General features: G+C 46.1%; 1 protein-coding gene across 5 annotated transcripts; it reads right to left on the bottom strand.

Annotated features, from left to right (window-relative positions):
* Positions 1 to 9,607: 9,607 nt before the first annotated feature.
* ZNF74 (zinc finger protein 74) lies at positions 9,608 to 23,151 on the bottom strand. 5 transcript variants are annotated; one of them, XM_082354008.1, is made up of 6 exons: positions 22,458 to 23,151; positions 22,059 to 22,144; positions 15,332 to 15,433; positions 14,100 to 14,226; positions 13,605 to 13,700; positions 9,608 to 13,297 (listed from the first exon to the last, which is right to left on the bottom strand). In XM_082354008.1, exons 1-6 carry the CDS (start codon positions 22,483 to 22,485, stop codon positions 11,610 to 11,612), a joined length of 2,127 nt encoding a protein of 708 aa, XP_082210134.1. In that variant the 5' UTR covers positions 22,486 to 23,151; the 3' UTR covers positions 9,608 to 11,609. The 5 variants fall into 5 exon arrangements, with proteins under 5 accessions (XP_082210134.1, XP_082210135.1, XP_082210136.1 ...); XM_082354009.1 differs by having other exon boundaries at positions 9,608 to 13,228; positions 22,458 to 23,141; XM_082354010.1 differs by lacking the exon at positions 15,332 to 15,433 and having other exon boundaries at positions 22,458 to 23,141.
* Positions 23,152 to 23,405: the final 254 nt, after the last annotated feature.

Below are 23,405 nucleotides of genomic sequence, written 5' to 3'. Positions count from 1 at the left end.
TGCACATGGGGTTTCTCTAGTTGCGGCGAGCGGGGACTATTCTTCTTTGCGGTGTGCGGGCTTCTCATTGTGGTAGATTCTCTTGTTGCAGAGCATGGGCTCTAGGCACATGGGCTCAGTAGTTGTGGCTTGCAGGCTCTAGAGCGCAGGCTCAGTGGTTGTGGCACACGGGCTTAGTTCCTCTGCAGCATGGAGGATCATCCTGGACCAGGGATTGAACCTGTGTCCCCTGCACCAGCAGGTGGATTCTTAACCACTGTGCCACCAGGGAAGTCCCAGTAAGAGCCTAAATTTTAACAATATATCTGACATTCTGTGTGCCCCCTTAGGGTGCACTTTGTGGTTATTTTTTTTTCTTTGGCCACACTGTGGGTCATGCAGGATCTTAGTTCCCTGACCAGGGGTCGGACCCACACCCCCTGCAGTGGAAGCACTGAGTCTTAACCACTGGATGCCAGGGAATTCCCCTGTCTGTGGTTTTGATGACCAAGTTTGGGTCTATGAATGCCTTAACAGCTGGCCTGAGGGTGGTATGTTTACTGGGATCAAAATGTTAACTTGAAACCAGACAAGAGAATATTCTCAAATGAGTGCTAAACAGTGTCATTCCTCAAGCCCCTGTTAGGTCTACACCCCTTGTCAGCAGGAAGTGGCCAGAGTGGCCATTGTCCATCTTCCTCAAGGTTGAGAAACAATCAAAAACGGTCAGTGGGCTGAACCTGTGTATAATCAGTCAAATCTATTCCACCTGCCATCACTCATCAATGCCATTTTAAGACTGTGTGCCCTGATTCACAGAAAGATAGACAAAATGAAAAGGAAGAGGGCTATATACCAGATGAAGGAACAAGATAAAACCCCAGAAAAACAACTAAATGAAGTGGAGATAGGCAACCTTCCAGAAAAAGAATTCAGAATAATGATAGTGAAGATAATCCAGGACCTTGGAATAAGAATGGAGGCAAAGATCCAGAAGATGCAAGAAATGTTTAACAAAGACCTAGAAGAATTAAAGAACAAACAAACAGAGATGAACAGTACAATAACTGAAATGAAAACTACACTAGAAGGAATCAATAGCAGAATAACTGAGGCAGAAGAACGGATAAGTGACCTGGAAGACAGAATGGTGGAATTCACTGCTGCAGAACAGAATAAAGAAAAAAGAATGAAAAGAAATGAAGGCAGCCTAAGAGACCTCTGGGACAACATTAAACGCAACAACATTCGCATTATAGGGGTCCCAGAAGGAGAAGAGAGAGAGAAAGGACCAGAGAAAATATTTGAAGAGATTATAGTCGAAAACTTCCCTAGCATGGGAAAGGAAATAGCCACCCAAGTCCAGGAAGCGCAGAGAGTCCCATACAGGATAAACCCAAGGAGAAACACGCCGAGACACATAGTAATCAAATTGGCAAAAATTAAAGACAAAGAAAAATTATTGAAAGCAGCAAGGGAAAAACGACAAATAACATACAAGGGAACTCCCATAAGGTTAACAGCTGATTTCTCAGCAGAAACTCTACAAGCCAGAAGGGAGTGGCACGATATACTTAAAGTGATGAAAGGGAAGAACCTACAACCAAGACTACTCTACCCGGCAAGGATCTCATTCAGATTTGATGGAGAAATCAAAAGCTTTACAGACAAGCAAAAGCTAAGAGAATTCAGCACCACCAAACCAGCTCTACAACAAATGCTAAAGTAACTTCTCTAATTGGGAAACACAAGAGAAGAAAAGGACCTACAAAAACAAACCCAAAACAATTAAGAAAATGGTCATAGGAACATACATATCGATAATTACCTTCAATGTGAATGGATTAAATGCTCCAACCAGAAGACACAGGCTTGCTGAATGGATACAAAAACAAGACCCATATATATGCTGTCTACAAGAGACCCACTTCAGACCTAGGGACACATACAGACTGAAAGTGAGGGGATGGAAAAAGATATTCCATGCAAATGGAAATCAAAAGAAAGCTGGAGTAGCTATACTCATATCAGATAAAATAGACTTTAAAATAAAGAATGTTACAAGAGATAAGGAAGGACACTACATAATGATCAAGGGATCAATCCAAGAAGAAGATATAACAATTATAAATATATATGCACCCAACATAGGAGCACCTCAATACATAAGGCAACTGCTAACAGCTATAAAAGAGGAAATCGACAGTAACACAATAATAGTGGGGGACTTTAACACCTCACTTACACCAATGGACAGATCATCCAAAATGAAAATAAATAAGGAAATAGAAGCTTTAAATGACACAATAGACCAGATAGATTTAATTGATTTTTATAGGGCATTCCATCCAAAAACAGCAGATTACACTTTCTTCTCAAGTGCGCACAGAACATTCTCCAGGATAGATCACATCTTGGGTCACAAATCAAGCCTCAGTAAATTTAGGAAAATTGGAATCATATCAAGCATCTTTTCTGACCACAGCGCTATGAGATTAGAAATGAATTACAGGGAAAAAAACGTAAAAAACACAAACACATGGAGGCTAAACAATACGTTACTAAATAACCAAGAGATCACAGAAGAAATCAAAGAGGAAATCAAAAAATACCTAGAGACAAATGACAATGAAAACACAATGATCCAAAACCTATGGGATGCAGCAAAAGCATTTCTAAGAGGGAAGTTTATAGCTATACAACCCTACCTCAAGAAACAAGAAAAATCTCAAGTAAACAATCTAACCTTACACCCAAAGGAACTAGAGAAAGAAGTACAAACAAAACCCAAAGTTAGCAGAAGGAAAGAAATCATAAAGATCAGAGTGTAAATAAATGAAATAGAAACAAAGAAAACAATAGCAAAGATCAATAAAACTAAAAGCAGGTTCTTTGAGAAGATAAACAAAATTGATAAGCCATTAGCCAGACTCATCAAGAAAAAGAGGGAGAGGACTCAAATCAATAAAATTAGAAATGAAAAAGGAGAAGTTACAACAGACACCGCAGAAACACAAAGCATCCTAAGAGACTACTACAAGCAACTCTATGCCAATAAAATGGACAACCTGGAAGAAATGGACAATTTTTTAGAAAGGTATAACCTTCCAAGACTGAACCAGGAAGAAACAGAAAATATGAACAGACTAATCACAAGTAATGAAATTGAAACTGTGATTAAAAATCTTCCAACAAACAAAAGTCCAGGACCAGATGGCTTCACAGGTGAATTCTATGAAACATTTAGAGAAGAGCTAACACCCATCCTTCTCAAACTCTTCCAAAAAATTGCAGAAGAAGGAAAACTCCCAAACTCATTCTATGAGGCCACCATCACCCTGATACCAAAACCAGACAAAGATACTACAAAAAAAGAAAATTACAGACCAATATCACTGATGAACATAGATGCAAAAATCCTCAACAAAATACTAGCAAACAGAATCCAACAACACATTAAACGGATCATACACCATGATCAAGTGGGATTTCTCCCAGGGATGCAAGGATTCTTCAATATACGCAAATCAATCAATGTGATACACCATATTAACAAATTGAAGAATAAAAACCATATGATCATCTCAATAGATGCAGATAAAGCTTTTGACAAAATTCAACACCCATTTATGACAAAAACTCTCCAGAAAGTGGGCACAGAGGCAACCTACCTCAACATAATAAAGGCCATATATAACAAACCCACAGCAAACCATCATTCTCAATGGTGAAAAACTGAAAGCATTTCCTCTAAGATCAGGAACAAGAAAAGGACGTCCACTCTCACCACTATTATTCAACATAGTTTTGGAAGTCCTAGCCACAGCAATCAGAGAAGAAAAAGAAATAAAAGGAATACAAATTGGAAAAGAAGAAGTAAAACTGTCACTCTTTGTAGATGACATGATACTATACATAGAGAATCCTAAAGATGCCACCAGAAAACTACTAGAGCTAATCAATGAATTTGGTAAAGTTGCAGGATACAAAATTAATGCACAGAAATCTCTTGCATTCCTATACACTAATGATGAAAAATCTGAAAGAGAAATTATGGAAACACTCCCATTTACCATTGTAACAAAAAGAATAAAATACTGAGGAATAAACCTACATAGGACCTGTATGCAGAAAACTATAAGACACTGATGAAAGAAATTAAAGATGATACCAACAGATGGAGAGATATACCATGTCCTTGGATTGGAAGAATCAATATTGTGCAAATGACTATATTACCCAAAGCAATCTACAGATTCAATGCAATCCCTATCAAATTACCAATGGCATTTTTTACGGAACTAGAACAAATCATCTTAAAATTTGTATGGAGACACAGAAGACCCCGAATAGCCAAAGCAGTCTTGAGGGAAAAAACGGAGCTGGAGAAATCAGACTCCCTGACTTCAGACTATACTACAAAGCTACAGTAATCAAGACAATATGGTACTGGCACAAAAACAGAAACATAGATCAATGGAACAAGATAGAAAGCCCAGAGATAAACCCACACACCTATGGTCAACTAATCTATGACAAAGGAGGCAAAGATATACAATGGAGAAAAGACAGTCTCTTCAATACATGGTGCTGGGAAAACTGGACAGCTACATGTAAAAGAATGAAATTAGAACACTCCCTAACACCATACACAAAAATAAACTCAAAATGGATTCGAGACCTTAATGTAAGACCAGACACTATAAAACTCTTAGAGGAAAACATGGGAAAAACACTCTTTGACATAAATCACAGCAAGATCTTTTTTGATCCACCTCCTAGAGTAATGGAAATAAAAACAAAAATAAACAAATGGGACCTAATGAAACTTCAAAGCTTTTGCACAGCTAAGGAAACCATAAACAAGACGAAAAGACAGCCCTCAGAATGGGAGAAAATATTTGAAAACGAATCAATGAAAAAGGATTAATCTCCAAAATATATAAACAGCACATTCAGCTCGATATTAAAGAAACAAACAACCCAATCCAAAAATGGGCAGAAGACCTAAATAGACATTTCTCCAAAGAAGACATACAGATGGCCAAGAAGCACATGAAAAGATGCTCAACATCACTAATTATTAGAGAAATGCAAATCAAAACTACAATGAGGTATCACCTCACACCAGTTAGAATGGGCATCATCAGAAAATCTACAAACAACAAATGCTGGAGAGGGTGTGGAGAAAAGGGAACCCTCTTGCACTGTTGGTGGGAATGTAAATTGATACAGCCACTATGGAGAACAGTCTGGAGGTTCCTTAAAAAACTAAAAATAGATTTACCATATGATCCAGCAATCCCACTACTGGGCATATACCCAGAGAAAACCATAATTCAAAAAGACACATGCACCCCCATGTTCATTGCAGCACTATTTACAATAGCCAGGTCATGGAAGCAACCCAAATGCCCATCAACAGGCGAATGGATAAAGAAGATGTGGTACATATATACAATGGAATATTACTCAGCCATAAAAAGGAACGAAATTGAGTCATTTGTTGAGACGTGGACGGATCTAGAGACTGTCATACAGAGTAGAGTAAGTCAGAAAGAGAAAAACAAATATCGTATATTAACGCATGTATGTGGAACCTAGAAAAATGGTACTGATGAGCTGGTTTGCAGGGCAGAAGTTGAGACACAGATGTAGAGAACAGACATATGGACACCAAGGGGGGAAAACTGTGGTGGGGTGGGGATGGTGGTGTGCTGAATTGGGCGATTGGGATTGACATGTATACACTGATGTGTATAAAATTGATGACTAATAAGAACCTGCAGTATAAAAAAACAAACACAAACAAACAAAAAGACTGCGTGCCCTCCAGGTGGCTTGGAGCCTAAACATTAAGGTGTTTGCCCAAGTTGTTCTCAAGGACCTTGGAGTCAGCTGTGTCTAGTTTGACCTGAGATAGTTATGACTGGATAAGACCACCCACCCTCCAGGGGGGCCTGCATGAGTGTCTGCTCTGTGACTTTTTTTTTAAATGACATTTCTTTCTTTCTTTCAAAAAAAGTTTTTTTAATGCATTTTACTTGTATGCTAACACGTTATATACTTGGTGAGGTACGATCTTTAGTTCTTTTTTCTTAAATTTATTTATTTTATTTTGTTTATTTTTGGCTGCTTTGGGTCTTCGTTGCTGCATGCGGGCTTTCTCTAGTTGCGGCGAGCGGGGGCCACTCTTTGTTGTGCTGTGCATGCTTCTCATTGTGGTGGCTTCTCTTGTTGCAGAGGATGGGCTCTAGGTGCACAGGCTTCAGCAGTTGTGGCATGCGGGCTCTAGAGCGCAGGGTCAGTAGTTGTGGCACGTGGGCTTAACTGCTCCATGGCATGTGGGATCTTCCCGGACCAGGGATCGAACCCATGTCCCCTGCATTGGCAGGTGGATTCCCAACCACTGTGCCACCAGGGAAGTCCTCAGTGACTTTTTGAACATGCAGAGGCCTGTAGCTTAGTTACACCTGCGCAAAACAACAGTCATAACACCTTTTTCCAATCACCTTTCCCCACTACTCAGACTGCCCTGCTGCTTTACTCTTCATCCCATAAGTACCCCAGCTCCTTGCCTTTGGGGAGACAGATCTGAGGCTAGTTCTCCTCACTTGGCTACAGACCTGGGTGTCTCAGCATTTTGGTTTGCTGTGCATCAAGCAAAACGAACCAGATGCTGTATCAATGAGGAATACAATTGTGGGGAAGGACAAATGTGAGAAAAACAGCTAAAGTCCATAACAAGAACTCAGGAAGTTGAATGTCAACGGCTGAAATGGCTGCTCAAATTCCATTCAAGGCCTAGGATCCTTTTATTTTCCGTTCCACTATGTGGATCTTTGTCCTCAATTATCTCATGGTTGCAAAATGGCTACCACACCTCCAGGCATTGCATCCAAGTTCCAGGAAGAAGAGAGGAGGAGGAAGGAGCAGTATCTCCTATCAGGAAAGCAGACTTCCCCAAAATCTGTAGCAGACTTTGTTGGTCAGAACTGTGACCACCACAGCTGTGATCGTTTTAGAGGCCAAAGTGTTGAGGTGGACATGTATTGCTCCTCACCCCAAACAAAGTCTGCCACAGGTGACCACTGCCACCAAGACAGTGTCGCTCTGAAGTGCTGGGCAATGTGGGTTTTAAGAAGAAATGAAATAAAAGGCTATCTATATGAAAAGGAGAGGCAAGCTTTTTATTTCCAAGTAATGACTTTACCTAGAAAACATGATAAAGCAATAAACTGTTAGAGGCCTTCTAGAATGACTCAGTAAAGCTGCTTGGTGTAAAATAAATAGACAAAAGTATACCTACAGTCAAGAGTTGTTCTATATATGTTATCACAGAGCCAATTTACAAACCCCACAAAATTAGACTGAATTTAAGAATAAATATATGAACATATATGAAGAAAACTATAAACCTTTTCTGATGGTTAGATGCAGACTTAAATGGACAGTCATTTACCACATTCTCTGATGTGAAGACCTAATATTATATAGAACTATGTTAATTCTTCACAGACTGGTCAATTCTAATCAAAATCCCAATGAGATATGCAGGGGCATGAAGAGGCTGAGTTCCGAGAAAATGATTCCTGGGTCACCTGGAAGAATAGATTAAAAAAAATTTTTTTTAGACCTTCTTAAAATGTGGTCTCAGTCCTACCATCTATGAAAACGAATGATGGAGCAGCAATAATGGAAAAGACAGGCCTATGGACCAGTGAGGAATGCAGTTCAAGAACGATGCAGGGACCTTGGATTTTTACATCCCAGATGGATGGATTTAAGAGTTAAATGTATAATATAACCAAAAAGGGATTTAAGGAAGGGCTTTCTTAGAGCCAAGTAAAAATATAAAGAAAAATTGAATAGACCTGATTACACAGACTTCAAAAACCTCTGTACACTAAAAATGCAGTAACAAAGAAAGTGTACATTCCAGACAAATATGTGTGTACATATTGCATATGTGTATTGTATATAAGTATATATGTGTATATATTGATATGTGCATATATTGTATATATGTATGTGTATGTATTATATGTATACATGTGTGTATATTGATATGTATATTTGTACTGCATATGTGTATATGTGTATATTGCATGTTTATATACTGCATGCATGTGTGTACATAAAAGAATGGAATAGTGGACAAAAGATAGGACTAGACAATTCATATGAAGAGAAGGACAGTCAAAAACAGGAACAAGTAACATCCTTAAATCTATCTATTTATTTATTTATTTATGGCTGCATTAGGTCTTCTTTGCTGTGCACAGGCTTTCTCTAGTTGGGGCGAGCGGGGGCTACTCTGTTGCGGTGCGCAGGCTTCTCATCACAATGGCTTCTCTTTTTGCGGAGCATGGGCTCTAGGCACGTGGGCTTCAGTAACTGTGGCACGTGGGCTCAGTAGTTGTGGCTTGCAGGCTCTAGAGCGCAGGCTCAGTAGTTGTGGTGCACAGGCTTAGTTGCTCCGCGGCATGTGGGATCTTCCCGGACCAGGGCTTGAACCCGTGTCCCCTGAATTTGTAGGCAGATTCTTCACCACTGCACCACCAGGGAAGCCCAGGAACAAGTAACATTCTTAATGTATCAAAATGGCAAATATAAAAAGTGATTGGGAATTCCCGGGCGGTCCAGTGGTTAGGACTCAGTGATTTCACTGCTATGACCCAGGTTCAATCCCTGGTCAGGGAACGAAGATCCTGCAAGCTGTGCAGTGCAGCAAAAAAAAGAAAAAAAGAAAAAAAGCGTGTGTAGTTGAGGTCTATACTGATGGGGCTTTCTCTGTAGACTTACATGGTTGGAAATGCCTCACAGAGTAACTATGTGGTTTCCTTTACTCACAGGACTAGATCTGTGGAGAAGAAGTACAAGACAGAGCTGCTAATAAACTGTGAGAAACCTGTCAAACTTTTTTTATCTTAGGTATTGGCATATGCTAACTGTTCTAGGGTATGATAGCTTAGGAGTGAATATGATTTGAACTTAATGCATGTTTAGAGGGTGTCTAAAATTCAGAACCAGGCAGATCCATCTCCTGACCCTAAACATGGTTGTACAGTAAATTGCTTGAGGAAACTGGTTCTCAAAGACTACAGGAGGGGAATTTTTTTTTAATTAATTTTATTTATTTATTTTTGGCTGTGTTGGGTTTTTGTTGCTGTGCGCGGACTTTCTCTAGTTGCGGTGAGCAGGGGCTACTCTTCGTTGCAGTGTGCGGGCTTCTCATTGCGGTGGCTTCTCTTGTTGCAGAGCATGGGCTCTAGGCGCCGGACTTCAGGAGTGTGGCTCGAGGGCTCTGGAGTGCAGGCTCAGTAGTTGTGGCGCACAGGTTTAGTTGCTCCGCGGCACGTGGGATCTTCCGGGACCAGGGCTCGAACCCGTGTCCCCTGCATTGGCAGGCGGATTCTTAACCACTGTGCCACCAGGGAAGCCCAGAGGGGAATTTTTGAAGTGTGTCAATGTTCCATTGGAGATCAAAGAAGCCCAACTAAAAAAATTGTGGACTATCACAACTATGGATTGAGCAAAAATTCTTTTTTGAAAGGGCTATTTTGAAGATTATTATTCTAATACTGGAGAAGCTAAGGTGATTGGCAGTGGAATGAATCAGAACGTGTACAATTCCTTAAAAATTTATTTATTGACTTAAATAATTTTGCCTATAATAAAGCCCTTTACACTTTTTCGTAAAAAAAAAAAAAAAAAAAAAAAAAGAAAAGACGTGTATACACGCAGAGAAAAAAACCAGAAGGAAATGCATCTCTAGGTCATGACCTGTGAACTGATTCTAAGGGTCATTTTTATTCTTATAAATTTGATTTTTTTCCCCAAATTTCTTCAATATACATGTATTATGCGTATGATCAGAAAACAAAGTTTATATGTAAATAAAAGAACATCGAGACTTCAGTGGAAGGGGGCCAAAGGGTATGCAAACAGTTTTCAAGAAGAAAGACCAATAGTAAGAACACGTTCCATTTCAACCTCACCGGTTATCAAAGAGCAAGGTGCTGCTCTCAGCTGAGGGCGTTAACAGCCCCGCCAGGCAGACAGCAGGTGTGGTGTCCGGGGCCCCCCAAGATGTTTGCATTTGAATTTCTTTTAAAATAAGAAAAATGAGTATGATAATGAATCAAACTGAGATTTTATCTATCTTTTGCCAATGCAGTTGTCCAATAGAAATTTCCCTATTTGTCATGGAGGAAGGGCCTGAGACCCGCCCCAGGGACGCTGGAGGAACAATGGGGGTGGACACCTGGGATCATCGCCGTGGCACCCAGAAGCAAGCCCGTCTGGACCCAGCTCGGAGCAGCGTCGGCCTCCAGGACCTGGACGCGCCTGACCACTACTGACGGTTCTCCTCACATTGAGACGGTATTACTTTGTTATCACACAACCAAAAATATACTAAAATGATGCCTTAAGCTGTTCATTTCCTTTATCTCAAAACTCTCACTTCTAGAAATCTACTCTAAGACAACGTTAAAGAAGGATAACGCAAAAAGATGCTATATGAAGAATGACTTGTAACAGTGAAAACTTGGAAATAACTTCTGCATCCAACAAAAAAACAGCTAATAGAACATCACGCCCCCATCCAGAAGGACAGCTCCAAAGCCAGTGAGGCTCCGTGGGAAAAAGAAGTCCTGCTATGCAGGTAAGCAGGGGAAAAAGATTAGAATGTTGGACTGTATATACTGTGTTTAATGTAAAAATGCAATATCAAAAAGCAGAAGGTAACATACCAAAGTGCAAAATGCAATTTTATTAAGAATTATGGGTGTTTTCCCCTTAATTCCGTATTTTCTGAAATGTGGTTATTTTGCCTCCATAGTTTAAAAAGTATACTAAAAAGCATTTCATAAACTCTAGCACTTTATACAAATGTGAAGTATCATCACTGAGAAGGCAGCTTATATCTACTTAGAACTGAGCAGAAATGACACGAATCCCAGATGAACACCGTCTTTTTCCTTCTCAGGGGAGCACGGGGCCCAGCTCCTCTCGTAGGGCTGACCTACGTGGTACCTGAGCGGGCCTGCAGGTGGCCTCGCCAGCCGGGGTGGAGGTATGCTTCCAGACACCTGTGTGCCAACACTGCACCCTGGAGGCACACCCCTGTGTCCTCCCAGCTTCCAGCATGGACGAGGTGGCCAGGCATGAGGCTGGCATGTTAGGACCCAGCTATGCGGATGCTGGGCCAGGTTCCAAGACAGCTGCGCTGTCACTAACAACATGACTCTGCAGCAGGGCTATGTGAGTGAAGCGAGTCCAGGAAATTTGCTTTTTCCCAAAAAAGCTTATTCTCCTCTGCTGGAATATAACTTTCACTTAGAAGTAATACTGTTCATAATTCAGTTTTTTTTTTTAAATTATCATTCTAAACATAAGAGTTTACAAAGGAAATTCCAGATCGAAATCACACCAGGAGGCTGTCCAAGGACACATGACTGACATACCTCTTTTTCATACGCAGGGAAGATCTGTCCCCCCTCAGTGACTTCCAAACCCATCAAAGAAAAGAGGACGGGAAAAAAAAAAAACAGGACGAAGGTATATCCTCAAATGCGCTCAATTCTCCTCTCCTACGGTGGATCCCTTCCCAGGAGGTGACAGCCTTAAGAGGTGTTTCCAGGTGGGCAGGTGGGTGTCTCTCGCACACATGAGTTAATTTCTGGGGTTGCTGCCCATGGGGAACTCCTGCCGGCCAAGGGCGGGACCACGCCCAGGAGCTCAGCCACGTCTAGGGCATCGACAGGGCCCACGCTGCTCCCGCCAGAGCCCCCTGTGCCCAGTAGGCTGCCAGGCACGTAGCAGGTGCTCAGCAAGCGCTTGTCGAACTGGATGGCAAAGGGCTTCTCCCCGCTGTGGAGCCTGCGGTGCTCCGCCAGAGGGCCGCTCCAGCTGAACACCTCGCCGCACTCATGACACTTAAAGGGCTTCTCTGCGGAGTGGGTCTTTTGATGTTTAATGAGACAGTGATTCTGGCTGAAGGCCCGGCCGCACTGGCCGCACTTATAGGGTTTCTCCCCGGTGTGGACGCGCTGGTGCACGATGAGCGATGAATGGCAGCTGAAGGCCTTCCAGCAGCGGCTGCAGTCGAAGGGCTTCTCGCCGGTGTGGATGCGCTGATGCACGATCAGGTAGGAGTGGGAGCTGAAGGCCTTGCCGCACTCGTTGCAGCGGAAAGGCTTCTCGCCGCTGTGGACGCGCTGGTGCACCACCAGGTACGAGTGGCAGCTGAAGGCCTTGCCGCACTGGCTGCACTTGAAGGGCTTCTCGCCTGTGTGGGCACGCTGGTGCAGCGTCAGGCGGGAGCGGCTGCTGAAGGCCTTCTGGCAGTCGCCGCACTGGAAGGGCTTGTCCCCGCTGTGGAGCTTCTCGTGCACCGTCAGGGACGAGTGGCAGGCAAAGGCCCGGCCGCACGCGCCGCACCGGTAGGGCTTCTCACCAGTGTGGATCCGGCGGTGCCGCGTCAGGTGTGTCCGCTGGTTGAAGGCCTTGCCGCACTCGCCGCACCGGTAGGGCCTCTCGCCGGTGTGCACGCGCAGGTGCATGCCGAGCAGCGAGCTGCAGCTGAAGGCCTTGTCGCAGGCGCCACACTTGTAGGGCCGCTCGCCCGTGTGGACGCGCCGGTGCACGTTCAGGGATGAGTGGCAGCTAAAGGCCTTGCCGCACTGGCCGCAGAGGAAGGGCTTCTCGCCGGTGTGGACGCGCCGGTGCTCCAGGAGGTTGGTGCTCCAGGTGAAGGCCTTGCCACACTCGCCGCACTTGTAGGCCTTCTCTCGTGCGTGCCACCGCCGGTGCAGCGCCAGGGCCGCGCTCCGCTGGAAGGCCTTGCCGCACTCGCCACACGCGAACGGGCCACTCCCGGCGCCTGGGCTCTGACGCTTGGCTCTGCTGGACTGCACACTCCCCACGCAGCCGTCCGGAGAGGCTCCTTCTGTGGGAAGGCTGGGCTGGGCCAGGAGGGCGCACCTCCGGCCAAGAGCCTCCTCAGACACCGCGTGGCCCCATCGGTGCTCCTCTGTGGGACCGTCCCTGGTGCTGGCGGCCTCACATCGTGACAGAGCAGTCGCCGAGCCCCCCTGGGCGCCCCTGTCGCCAGGACCGGGGCTGTGGAGATCGGACCTCGCCAGCCCACCTGCGATCGGCTCCCATGACGGTTCTTCTTTGTAAACGCACAGCTGCTGAGACCACAGCTTCTCCACCTCAGGCCCCGGCTCCCGTTCTGGTTCTATAAGAAATGGAGATACTACCTTCTGAGAGCAGGCGGAGGTGCGGCGCTGGGGCTCAGGGCTGAGATCTGCCGGGAGCACAGGTAAGTGCATGAGAGAGAGTAGAGACCAGCAGGGGGAGAGAGAGAGCGCGTGCTCAGGGCAAAGCAGACAGGCCGCGAGCAGGGGAGAGGAGGAAGAAAGAGGAAAAGGAGCCTTGGAGAAGCCAGGGGATTCTGAAAAGAGCCGGGGGGCGGGGGAGGGAGGACGAGGACAGAGGAGCAGGAGGGGCACTGAGCAGGTGCGGACGGAGCAGAGCAGTGGACTGCGGAAGGAAAGCGGGCCCCGTGGGGCGGTGGGGTGGGGCTCCACATCCTCCCACTGCATCCCGCTCACCTGGACCAGCCCCTCCAGGGACAGCTCTAGGTGCCCACCATGGCTCCTCGCCTCGTTCCAGGTGAGAGATCACGTCTGGCTTGCAGACGGGAGGCCCTGCACGAAGGGAGAAAGTGGCGTGGCTCTGGGCGCTGTGCTCTCCAGACCCGGCCCACAGGCCCAGCAGCCCTGAAGTGGCCCCAGCGGCCTGAGGCACGGAGAGGTGTGTGCCAGCTCCAAGGAAGGAGGCCTCAGACATGGAACCCATATTGACGTGTGTACTCTGAGGACCCCACAGATACTGACATCCCCTATCTAGGGCAGGCTGGGCTTCCAGGGCCCTGTCCACCCCCTCCCTTTCCTCTGGGCCCCACCCCGGGACCAGCCACACTTCCAGGCAAAGATGCCAGTTGGTGCCACAAGGGCCTGGGGCAGATACCACAAAGGAGACTCCGGAACACATACAGACTAGGGGATGCCCAGACTGCGGCCTCCTCACCTTGGGAGCCATCTTACCCAGGGCGAGAAGGTTCTGGTAGTTCTCCAGCATCACATCCCGGTACAGGGCCCTCTGAGGGGAGTCCAGCTGTCCCCACTCCTCCTGGCTGAAGTCCACGGCCACGTCCTTGAAAGTCACCAACTCCTGGAATGACACACATGTTCTCTCTCACCCAGGATGTGAGTCAGTTCACTTGCATTTTTGGGTGACTGAGGACCTCAGTAGCAGAGATAACCTTGGGTGACCTCCTGAGCGCAGAAGATAGGGCTGTAGACACCATCTGTCCTACAGCCCCGACGCACACACCACAACTTGGCCAGGAACTGCCACGCGGCCTGGCCTGGGAGGGCCCAGCTAACTGGGCAGCCTGCATGTAGGTGCTGCAGTGGGGGCACAGGCTGAGGCCATAAGTTCTGGCCAACTTACAGAACTTGAAATATAATACAAAGAGCCCAAAACCCTATTCAAGTCCCATCACTGCAAAAGGCCCCAACCCCAGACAGGAAGCCCTCACTGCACCCAAAGGAAAGACCCTGTACTGCTCTGTGTCCTTCCTGCTTGCCCCCCACTTCTTCCCGCCAGACCCCTGCTCCCTTGCCCTCCTGGGGCCACATCCCAGCCCACCCCTCGCAACCTGCTCCCACTTTCCCCCAACACTGGCCCCTGGTCTCAGGGTAACCCCCCCGACTCGGTCACTCCGGTTCCAAGTGTCCTGAAAGTCCCAAATGACTTCCCTTATGTGACTCCTGCTCTGGAACCCCAGTATTCTGCCGGCCAGGGCTTCTTACCTCTCCAGCTGGGCACGCCAAGAGGCTGGAGACCCAGCGCCTGTCCCATGAGAAGAGAACAAAGAGCAGCCCAGGCCACATACAGTCATGACAGGGATGCATTAGAAGATAGGCAGGGACTTCCCTGGTGGTCCAGCGGTTAAGACTCTGCACTCCCAATGCAGGGGGCCCGGGTTCGATCTCTGGTCAGGGAACTAGATCCCTCACGCCGCAACTAAAAAGATCCCACGAGCTGCAACTGAAGACCCTGCACGTGGCAATGAAGATCCTGCTTGTCGCAAATAAGACCCAGCACAGCTAAATAAATAATACTAAAAAAAAAAAAAAGGGCAGACCGTTGGTGGGGGGGAACACAGAAGTGGTGGGGCAAGCAGGTCCTCAGCAGTAAAGTGAACTGGAGTCAGGGAGGAGCGGGGTGGGGGGGAGGCTGCAGTGGCCAGAGTATGAAGATAGATATCTACCCCAAGGTGACAGCGTCTGCATTCTGCAGCAGGCAGCATGGGAGGAAGGCAGGAGGGAGACAGGGGCGTGAACAGGTTCTGAGCATGGGCCCAAGGAGTGACCTGGTAAAAAAAAAAGCAGCCTGGTAAAAACTGGGTTTCGGGGCTTCCCTGGTGGCACAGTGGTTGAGAATCTGCCTGCCAATGCAGGGGACACGGGTTCGAGCCCTGGTCTGGGAGGATCCCACATGCCGCGGAGCAACTGGGCCCGTGAGCCACAACTACTGAGCCTGAGCGTCTGGAGCCTCTGCTCCGCAACAAGAGAGGCCGCGATAGTGAGAGGCCCACACACCGCGATGAAGAGTGGCCCCCACTCGCCGCAACTGGAGAAAGCCCTCGCACAGAAACAAAGACCCAACACAGCCAAAAATAAACATAATAAATAAATAATAAATAAAAAAATTTAAAAGAAAACAAAAAAAAACTGGGTTTCGAGTTCTGTTTCTAGGCACAAAGGGGTAACGGAGACCAGATTTGCCCTCTTACCTCAAACAACTAGTAAACTGGGTAAGATGTATGAAACAATGGTCAATTTCCAGACACCGGACAAAGGACAGCTCAGAACAGAGACCCCTGAGAACAAACAAAGTGAGCCCTACAAGAGCCTCACCTTCCCACATGGAAGCAGTCCCCGATCATAGTGCAGGGAGTGGGAATCCAGACAGAGCTTGTGGTCCAAGGAGTTGAGGAGACAGAGAACAGAGTTTGGGGAGACCAGGAAACTAGAATTTTCAGGGCAACGTGCCAGAGCAGAAGGAGTCACAAAGACTTGGAACTCTGGATGTGCTCAAGATTGACTGAGGACTGACAGGAATGTGCCTGTGAGGAAATGACCCCAAACCAGGGAAAGAAACAGCAGAAAGAGGTGTATGCAGGACAATCATTAAAACTCAAACAGGGCTGGGAACAGTCTGTGCTCCAACCGGCCAGAGAGAATGTCCTCCTGCTCTATGGGACACCGAGTAAAGTCCCCAGAAGGATGCTGCTTCATCAGTGGGGCAAAATTAGCCTGAGATTAAAGACTTCTCTGGATCCACCTTAACAAAACCTAAAAGTAAGCCTTGGAAGGATCCAACTGACACTAAGTAATTTCACTGCATCGCAGAACATTTAAGGAATTAAATCCAACACTCAACAAAGTAAAATTCACTCCGTCCAGAATCCAATCAAGTAACTAAAAGGAAAAAAGTTAATAAAATCAGAAGAATGAAGAGTATCATAAAACAGTATTTGTTTACCTCAAAAGAAAGCGTTAAGGGTGAAACAGAATAAAAAAAGATACAAGACGTAGAAAACAAATAGCATAATGGCAGATATAAACCCAGCCATATCGATAATTATGTTAAATGTGAATAGTCTAAATACCCGAAGTAAAAACTAAATATTGTCAAATTGAATTTAAAAAGTAAGGCCCAGGCTTCCCTAGTGGCACAGTGGTTAAAAATCCACCTGCCAATGCAGGGGACATGGGTTCAAGCTCTGGTCTGGGAAGATCCCACATGCCGCAGAGCAACTAAGCCTGTGTGCCACAACTACTGAGCCTGCACTCTAAAGCCCGCGAGCCACAACTACTGAAGCCCGTGCGCCTAGAGCCCGTGCTCTGCAACAAGAGAAACCACCACAATGAGAAGCCCACGCACAATGAAGAGTAGCCCCCACTCACCACAACTAGAGAAAGCCCGCATGCAGCAATGAAGACACAAAGCATCCCCCCGGCAAAAAAAAAAAAAAAGATATCCAGGAAATTCTCCACATATTTAGAATTAAACAACACACTCCTGAATAATACATAGTTGAAGGAGAAATTACAAAAAAATTAGAAACTAGTTTGAACTGAAAAAAAGGGAAATACAACAGAAAATTTGTGGAATATAGCTAAAGCAGGACTTAGAGGTAAATTTATAGCACTGAATGCTAATGAGAATAGGTGTCAAATCAATACCTCAGTTTCACCCTTAAGAAAACAAAGTAGTATACACCGATGTGTATAAAACTGATGACTAATAAGAACCTGCAGTATAAAAAAACGAACAAACAAAAACAACTAATACTAAACTTTCTTTGGGTTATTTGTATGGAAATATGTTAATATAAATGTTTCAGATATTACATGAAATTTCTAAAAATCTTATATGTTCTGGTATAATGTTAAGTCATAATTCTAGTTATTATTTTAAAATGTATATCTCAGAAATAACTAAATTTCCTTGTTAATTGCATTATTATGAACTTTCATCAAATCTTTAACCGTGGTCATTTTTAAGTCTTTTGTCATTTACAGACAGTTTTGGGTGTACTCTGATGCTTTCACAAAAATGTTCCTATAAAAGGGTTTCATCTTCAAGGAATTCATGGAAAAGACTCTGACAAGTACAGGTTTCTGGTAACTGACTATACTGCTGAACTGAATGAATAAGCATTTTCAGAACTCTAATGGAAAACTGATGAATTCATAAAAGTGCTAACAAAAGATCAAGATGAAAACCAAAAATTAATTACATGGGACTGAGTGAACTGATGAGGATGATTATAATTTTTGTGACTTTCTGTTTGAATAAAAAATTTAAAAAAAATCCCACAAGGACTCAGAGGCAAAAAATATACAAATTAATTTTCACTGCAAAGTAAAGGAGCTGTTACAGTGGAGGATTACTGGACTGAATGTCAATATTATGACATAGTATGAGTGTGTTTCGTGTTTGGTAATTGCAATCACTGTTGCTTTTGTTGTGGTCATCCATTTACAATGCTTGGTGTCGGTTTATTTACCTCTTGTAAAAATAAAATACAGTGTGTGTTGTGAAAAAAAAAAGAAAAAGAATTCACTGGTGTAGGTGGAGTGATATTTGCATGATTACTCATGTAGATTTGATTGTATATTTATTTAATTATTTTGATTAAACAATGCTACTGGAAAAAAAAAAAAGTGCATACTTAGCTGTTAGCAGGGTTGAAGCTCTTGATGGTTGGTAAGACCTGCCTGAATTTGGACATTAGCATTTTATGCGATGAATTAAAAGCAAAAAATCATTTCAAAAAAAAAAAAAAAAAAAAAAAAGAAGCCAAAGTAGGTACCTCCCTGGTGGTCCAGTGGTTAAGACTCCACCTCTGGGGCTTCCCTGGTAGCGCAGCGGTTGAGAATCTGCCTGTCAATGCAGGGGACACGGGTTCGAGCTCTGGTCTGGGAAGATCCCACATGCCACAGAGCAACTCGGCCCATGAGCCACAGCTACTGAGCCTGCGCATCTGGAGTTTGTGCTCCGCAACAAGAGAGGCCGTGACAGTGAGAGGCCCGCGCACTGCGATGAAGAGTGGTCCCCGCTCGCTGAAACTAGAAAAAGCCCTCGCCCAGAAACGAAGACCCAACAGAGCCAAAACTAACTAACTAACTAAATTAATTAATTAAAAAAAAAAAAAAGACTCCACCTTCCAATGCAGGGGGTGTGGGTTCGATTCCTGGTTGGGGAGCTAAGATCCCACATGCCTGGGGCCAAAAAACCAAAAACATAAAACAGAAGCACTACTGTAACAAATTCAATAAAGGCTTTAAAAAAAATGGTCCACATCAAAACAAAAAATCTAAAAAAAACAACAAAAAAATAGAAGCCAAAGAATGGAAATAATAAGAACCAGAAATTGATGAAAAAGAGCACAGAAAAGCAATAGAGAAAACCAATGAGACCAAAAGATGGTTCTCTGCAAAGACCAATAAAATCAATAATTAAACATATATTTACTATATGACTCAGCCATTCCACTCTTGGGTATTTATTCAAGAGAAATTAAAACACACATCTATACCTGTACTCCAATATTTATAGCAGGTTTATTTGTAATAACCTAAACCAGGAAACAACCTAAACGTCCATCAGTTGGTGAATGGAGAAACAAATTGTGGAGCACATATCCAACAATGTTATGTGCTGAACTGTGTCCCTCCAAATTCATATGCTGAAGCCCTAAGCTACAATACCTTAGAATGTGACTATATTTGAAGACAAGGCCTTTAAAGAGGTAATTAAGGTAAACGAGGTCATTAGGATGGGTCCTAAAATGGTAGGACTAGTGTCCTTATAAGAAATGGAAATTTGGACACAAATATGTACAGAGGGGAGAACGTGAGGACACAGAGAAGCACCATCTGCAAACCAAGGAGAGAAGCTCAGAAGAAACCTACGAACACCTTGATCTTAGACTTCTAGCCTCCAGAACTATGAGACAATAAATTTCTATTGCTTGAGCCACACAGTCTGTGGCACTTCGCTATGGCAGCCCTAGGAACCTAAAACAAATGGAATATCACTAGACAATCAATAGGACCAAGCTACTGATTCAAACAAGGAAATGAAGTCAAAAGCATAATGCTAACTGAAATGTCAGAAACAAAAGACTACGTATCTTATAATTCCACATGAAATTCTTAAAAAGACAAAATTATATTGGATGCCAAGGGGGCAGGTGGAGAAGATGGACTGCAAAGGAGCATGAAGGAACTTTCTGGGTAATGGAAAAGTTCTACATCATGATTGTGGTGCTGGTTACACAATTGTATACACTTGCCAAAACTCACCAAATCCTACATATATAAAATTGGAGAAATTTACTGTGTATAAGTTATACCTCAATAAACCTGATTCAAAAAACCCACCGGATTTCAGGGAGATGAGAAGGTGGGAGTGAGGACACACGCTGAGAACGTGCCCATAACTGAGGCATGTAGGGATGAAGCATAATGGTGATGGCACTGGCAGAAAGGAGGAAATGGGCAGAAGCAAAGCTCCAGAGACATCACAAGGCGGTGCTGGCAAGAGAGCACTGTCAGAGGCTACGTGGCTTCAGTATGGAGGTGTCAACAGGCAAGAGCATGACAGGATTTGAGCCTGGCACAGGACTTTCTGAGGGGTATTCCCAACCCACCAGGAAAAGCCCATGTCTGGTGTGTCTTCATTTTGCAGGACAGGAAGCAAAAGGGTGTGGGAATCAAAGGCAGATGTGGAGGGGCTTCTCTGGTGGCACAGTGGTTAAGAATCCGCCTGCCAATGCAGGGGACACGGGTTCAAGCACTAGTCCGGGAAGATCCCTCATGCCGCGGAGCAACTAAGCCCCTGTGCCACAACTACTGAAGCCCGCATGCCTAGAGCCCGTGCTCCGCAACAAGAGAAGCCACTGCAATGGAAGCCCATGCACCGCAACGAAGAGTAGCCCCCACTTCCACAACCAGAGAAAAGCCCGCGCGCAGCAACGATGGCCCAATGCAGCCAAAAATAAATAAATAAACAAATAAAATAAATTTATTTAAAAAAAAAAAAAAAAAAGGCAGATGTGGAAATGAAACTAGCAGAGGAGTCAGAATAGATCACAGGGGATGTCCCAGCAGAGCAGAACCCTTGACGTAGTATGAGACTGTTGGGAGAGGAGAGTACTTCGGAGAGAGGACCAGTTACTCAAAGACCTGAGAAGCTGGTATTTCAGGAATAATATCTGTGCACAAGAAGGGGAGTACCTCCCGAGGGGGTCACTCTCAGACAGACACCACTTTTTCCTGAACCTTTTCAAGGTAAGTTGCAGACATCAGAACATCTGACCTTACATTCTTCAGCCTGTATCTCCTAAGGATGTTCTCTGACACAATCACAATGCCATAATCACACCCACAAAATTAAATATTCATACAACATGATCTAAGATACAGCACATTTTCAAATTTTCTCAATCTTTCTAAACGCCTTTGATAGAATTTTTGGATCTATAACCCATCAAAGATCATGTATTGCATGTGCTTGTCATGTCTCCCAAGTGTCTTACAGAACTACAGAACATTCTAACATTACAGAAGCTGGGCATATCTCACCATACATGTTTTACAGTCATTTCTACTTTTCAAGTGGTAAGTTAACAGAATTGCCAAATCCTAAAAAAATCAAAGGATTCTCAACCCTCCTGACCTTTCACCACCTCACACTGTCTTTATCAAGTGCACCTTTCTAAACACTATGATGAGTGGGGGTGGTTTAGGTGGTGGAACAAAATGAGGAGCAAAACCCGAAGTCTGTAAAAGGAGGGATTTGCACCTCTCCCAGCTGCAGACGTGGCCCCAGGGCCAATTCCCTGTCGAGCCCACAGATCCTCTAAAACCCCAAGCTTTTCCATGAAGGCCCCATGTCAGGAGCTGGGTACAGAGGAAAAGCACACAGGGACGCACCCCCTAACATCACTCTGACCCCAGCACTGCAATGCAGCCCTTCCATCAACTGTTCCACATCCTCCTACCTAATTCCATCCCGGAAAACTCCCCCAAACAAGGACCAACTGCCACAAACATCCCATGGGCCTGAGTGTGGAGATGAGTGAAGTGATCTCATGTGAACTGTCACCTACTTGCTTGGGTGGCACTAGAACCACTCATCAGAGCTCCCAGCACAGCGCTGGGCACACAGCACAGTCCTCGGCAACAGACGCATGGCTGGACTGAATCAGGCTGGAACATACACTCATGTTGAGGGCACACCCCGGCATCACCTGCACCTGTTCCCACGCGCAGAGCTTCCTGAGGACTGGAGAGCAGGCCCCCAGGTTGGGGGGGGGGGGGGCGGTCCTTGGATGACTGAAGATTCTGGGCGGCCGAAGGAAGGTGCCAATCCTCCACATAAACAACGAAATGTTCAAAAAAGAAAAGACAGCCACTCACCTCGGACCTGCCTTCCAGGAGACCCTGACCCAATTTATCTTCTGGAATCTCTTTGAGGGGAAGAGCAGGGTCCTGAGACGACGGAGCTGGAAAGGAGAAATGAGTCAAGAGGTCTGCTCTGTCCACAGCCACCAGGCACCCCCAGGACGGGGAGAATGAAGGGGAGGCAGGAAGGGAGCCCCAACTTCGGCACAACCTGATAGGGCATCGGGGCTAATTCTGCTACTCAGTGTGTGGGTCACTCCCGTTACGGAGGAAAAGCGCCGCCATTCCCGTCCCCATCATCCCCGGGGTGCCCACGGTGAAGAAGAGGAGGCCTAAATCCGGGGCGCTTCCGGGAACCCAACCCGCCCTCTCCGTGCAAATCCACAGGCCCACGGCTTGACGAGCCAACCGTACCTGCCTCCCGGGGCTCCGGGGCCTCCATGGCGCCCTCCTTCGGCGGCCGCCCCGGGCGGGGGCGGGTCGGGTCCAGCTCCCGGTGCTCAGAACCCTCGCGCAGCCCCGCGGGGCCGGCCCGCGCCCCGGGTCGGGGTCAGGCGGGCTCCGCAGGCGCCCCGCGCCCCGGGCTGTGCTCTCGCCCCATCGCTCGCCCCACCAGCCCGTCACTGACGTTGTCCGGGCCCGCGCGGGCCGGCCAGGCCTCGAGCTCTGCCGCCCGGCGCTGGGAGTCACGGGGGCGGCACACAGGCCTGGGGCTGACGGGCTGATGAACCGACGGCCGGCCGGACGCGCGGCCGAGCTGACCCACCTCACACAAGACCGCGGCCGCCACAAAAGAGCTCCTGGCGGCCGTCGCGAGACGTGCGCCTGCGCAGACCGGACGCGCACTACAACCCCCGGGAGCCTTTGCGCCGCGCAGGGGTGGACTGCATTTCCCAGAGGGCATCGGGGCAGGAGCCGCTCTGACGCCTGGCACGGACGAGCGTGTAACACAGTCTTCTGGGAAGTGTAGTTAAGGGGCCAGCGACCCTGCGCCCTAGCCCCGCCCCCTCTCCCCCATTGCTGTGGAAAGCGCTTGCATCTCGGGGTGTGTGTGTGTGTGTGATGTGTGAGATGTGTGTGTGGTGTGTGTGGTGTGTGGTGTGTGTGGTGTGTGTGTGTGTGATGTGTGTGGTGTGTGTGTGCGCACGCCTGGTGGGTGAGTGTGGAGAGTTTAGGTTGGGTAAGTGTGGAACACTGAGGGTTAGTGACCTCTGTGTGAGACGGACAGAGCCCCACGGGCAGCTGCTGGGTCCTGACACTTGACCTCCCAGTTGCCCCATCCCCAAGGATGCGAGTGGGTCCATTTCTCTTTGCTGGGAAGATGGCTTCCTTTGCTCGGGACCACCCAGAACTGGAGGGAAG

The sequence above is a fragment of the Balaenoptera borealis genome (assembly GCF_965194805.1).
Source record: "Balaenoptera borealis genome assembly, chromosome: 14".
In the NCBI taxonomy this organism is placed as follows: Eukaryota; Metazoa; Chordata; class Mammalia; order Artiodactyla; family Balaenopteridae; genus Balaenoptera; species Balaenoptera borealis.
The sequence above is the reverse complement of the archived record's forward strand: the minus strand, read 5'-3'. Positions and strand labels throughout refer to the sequence as shown.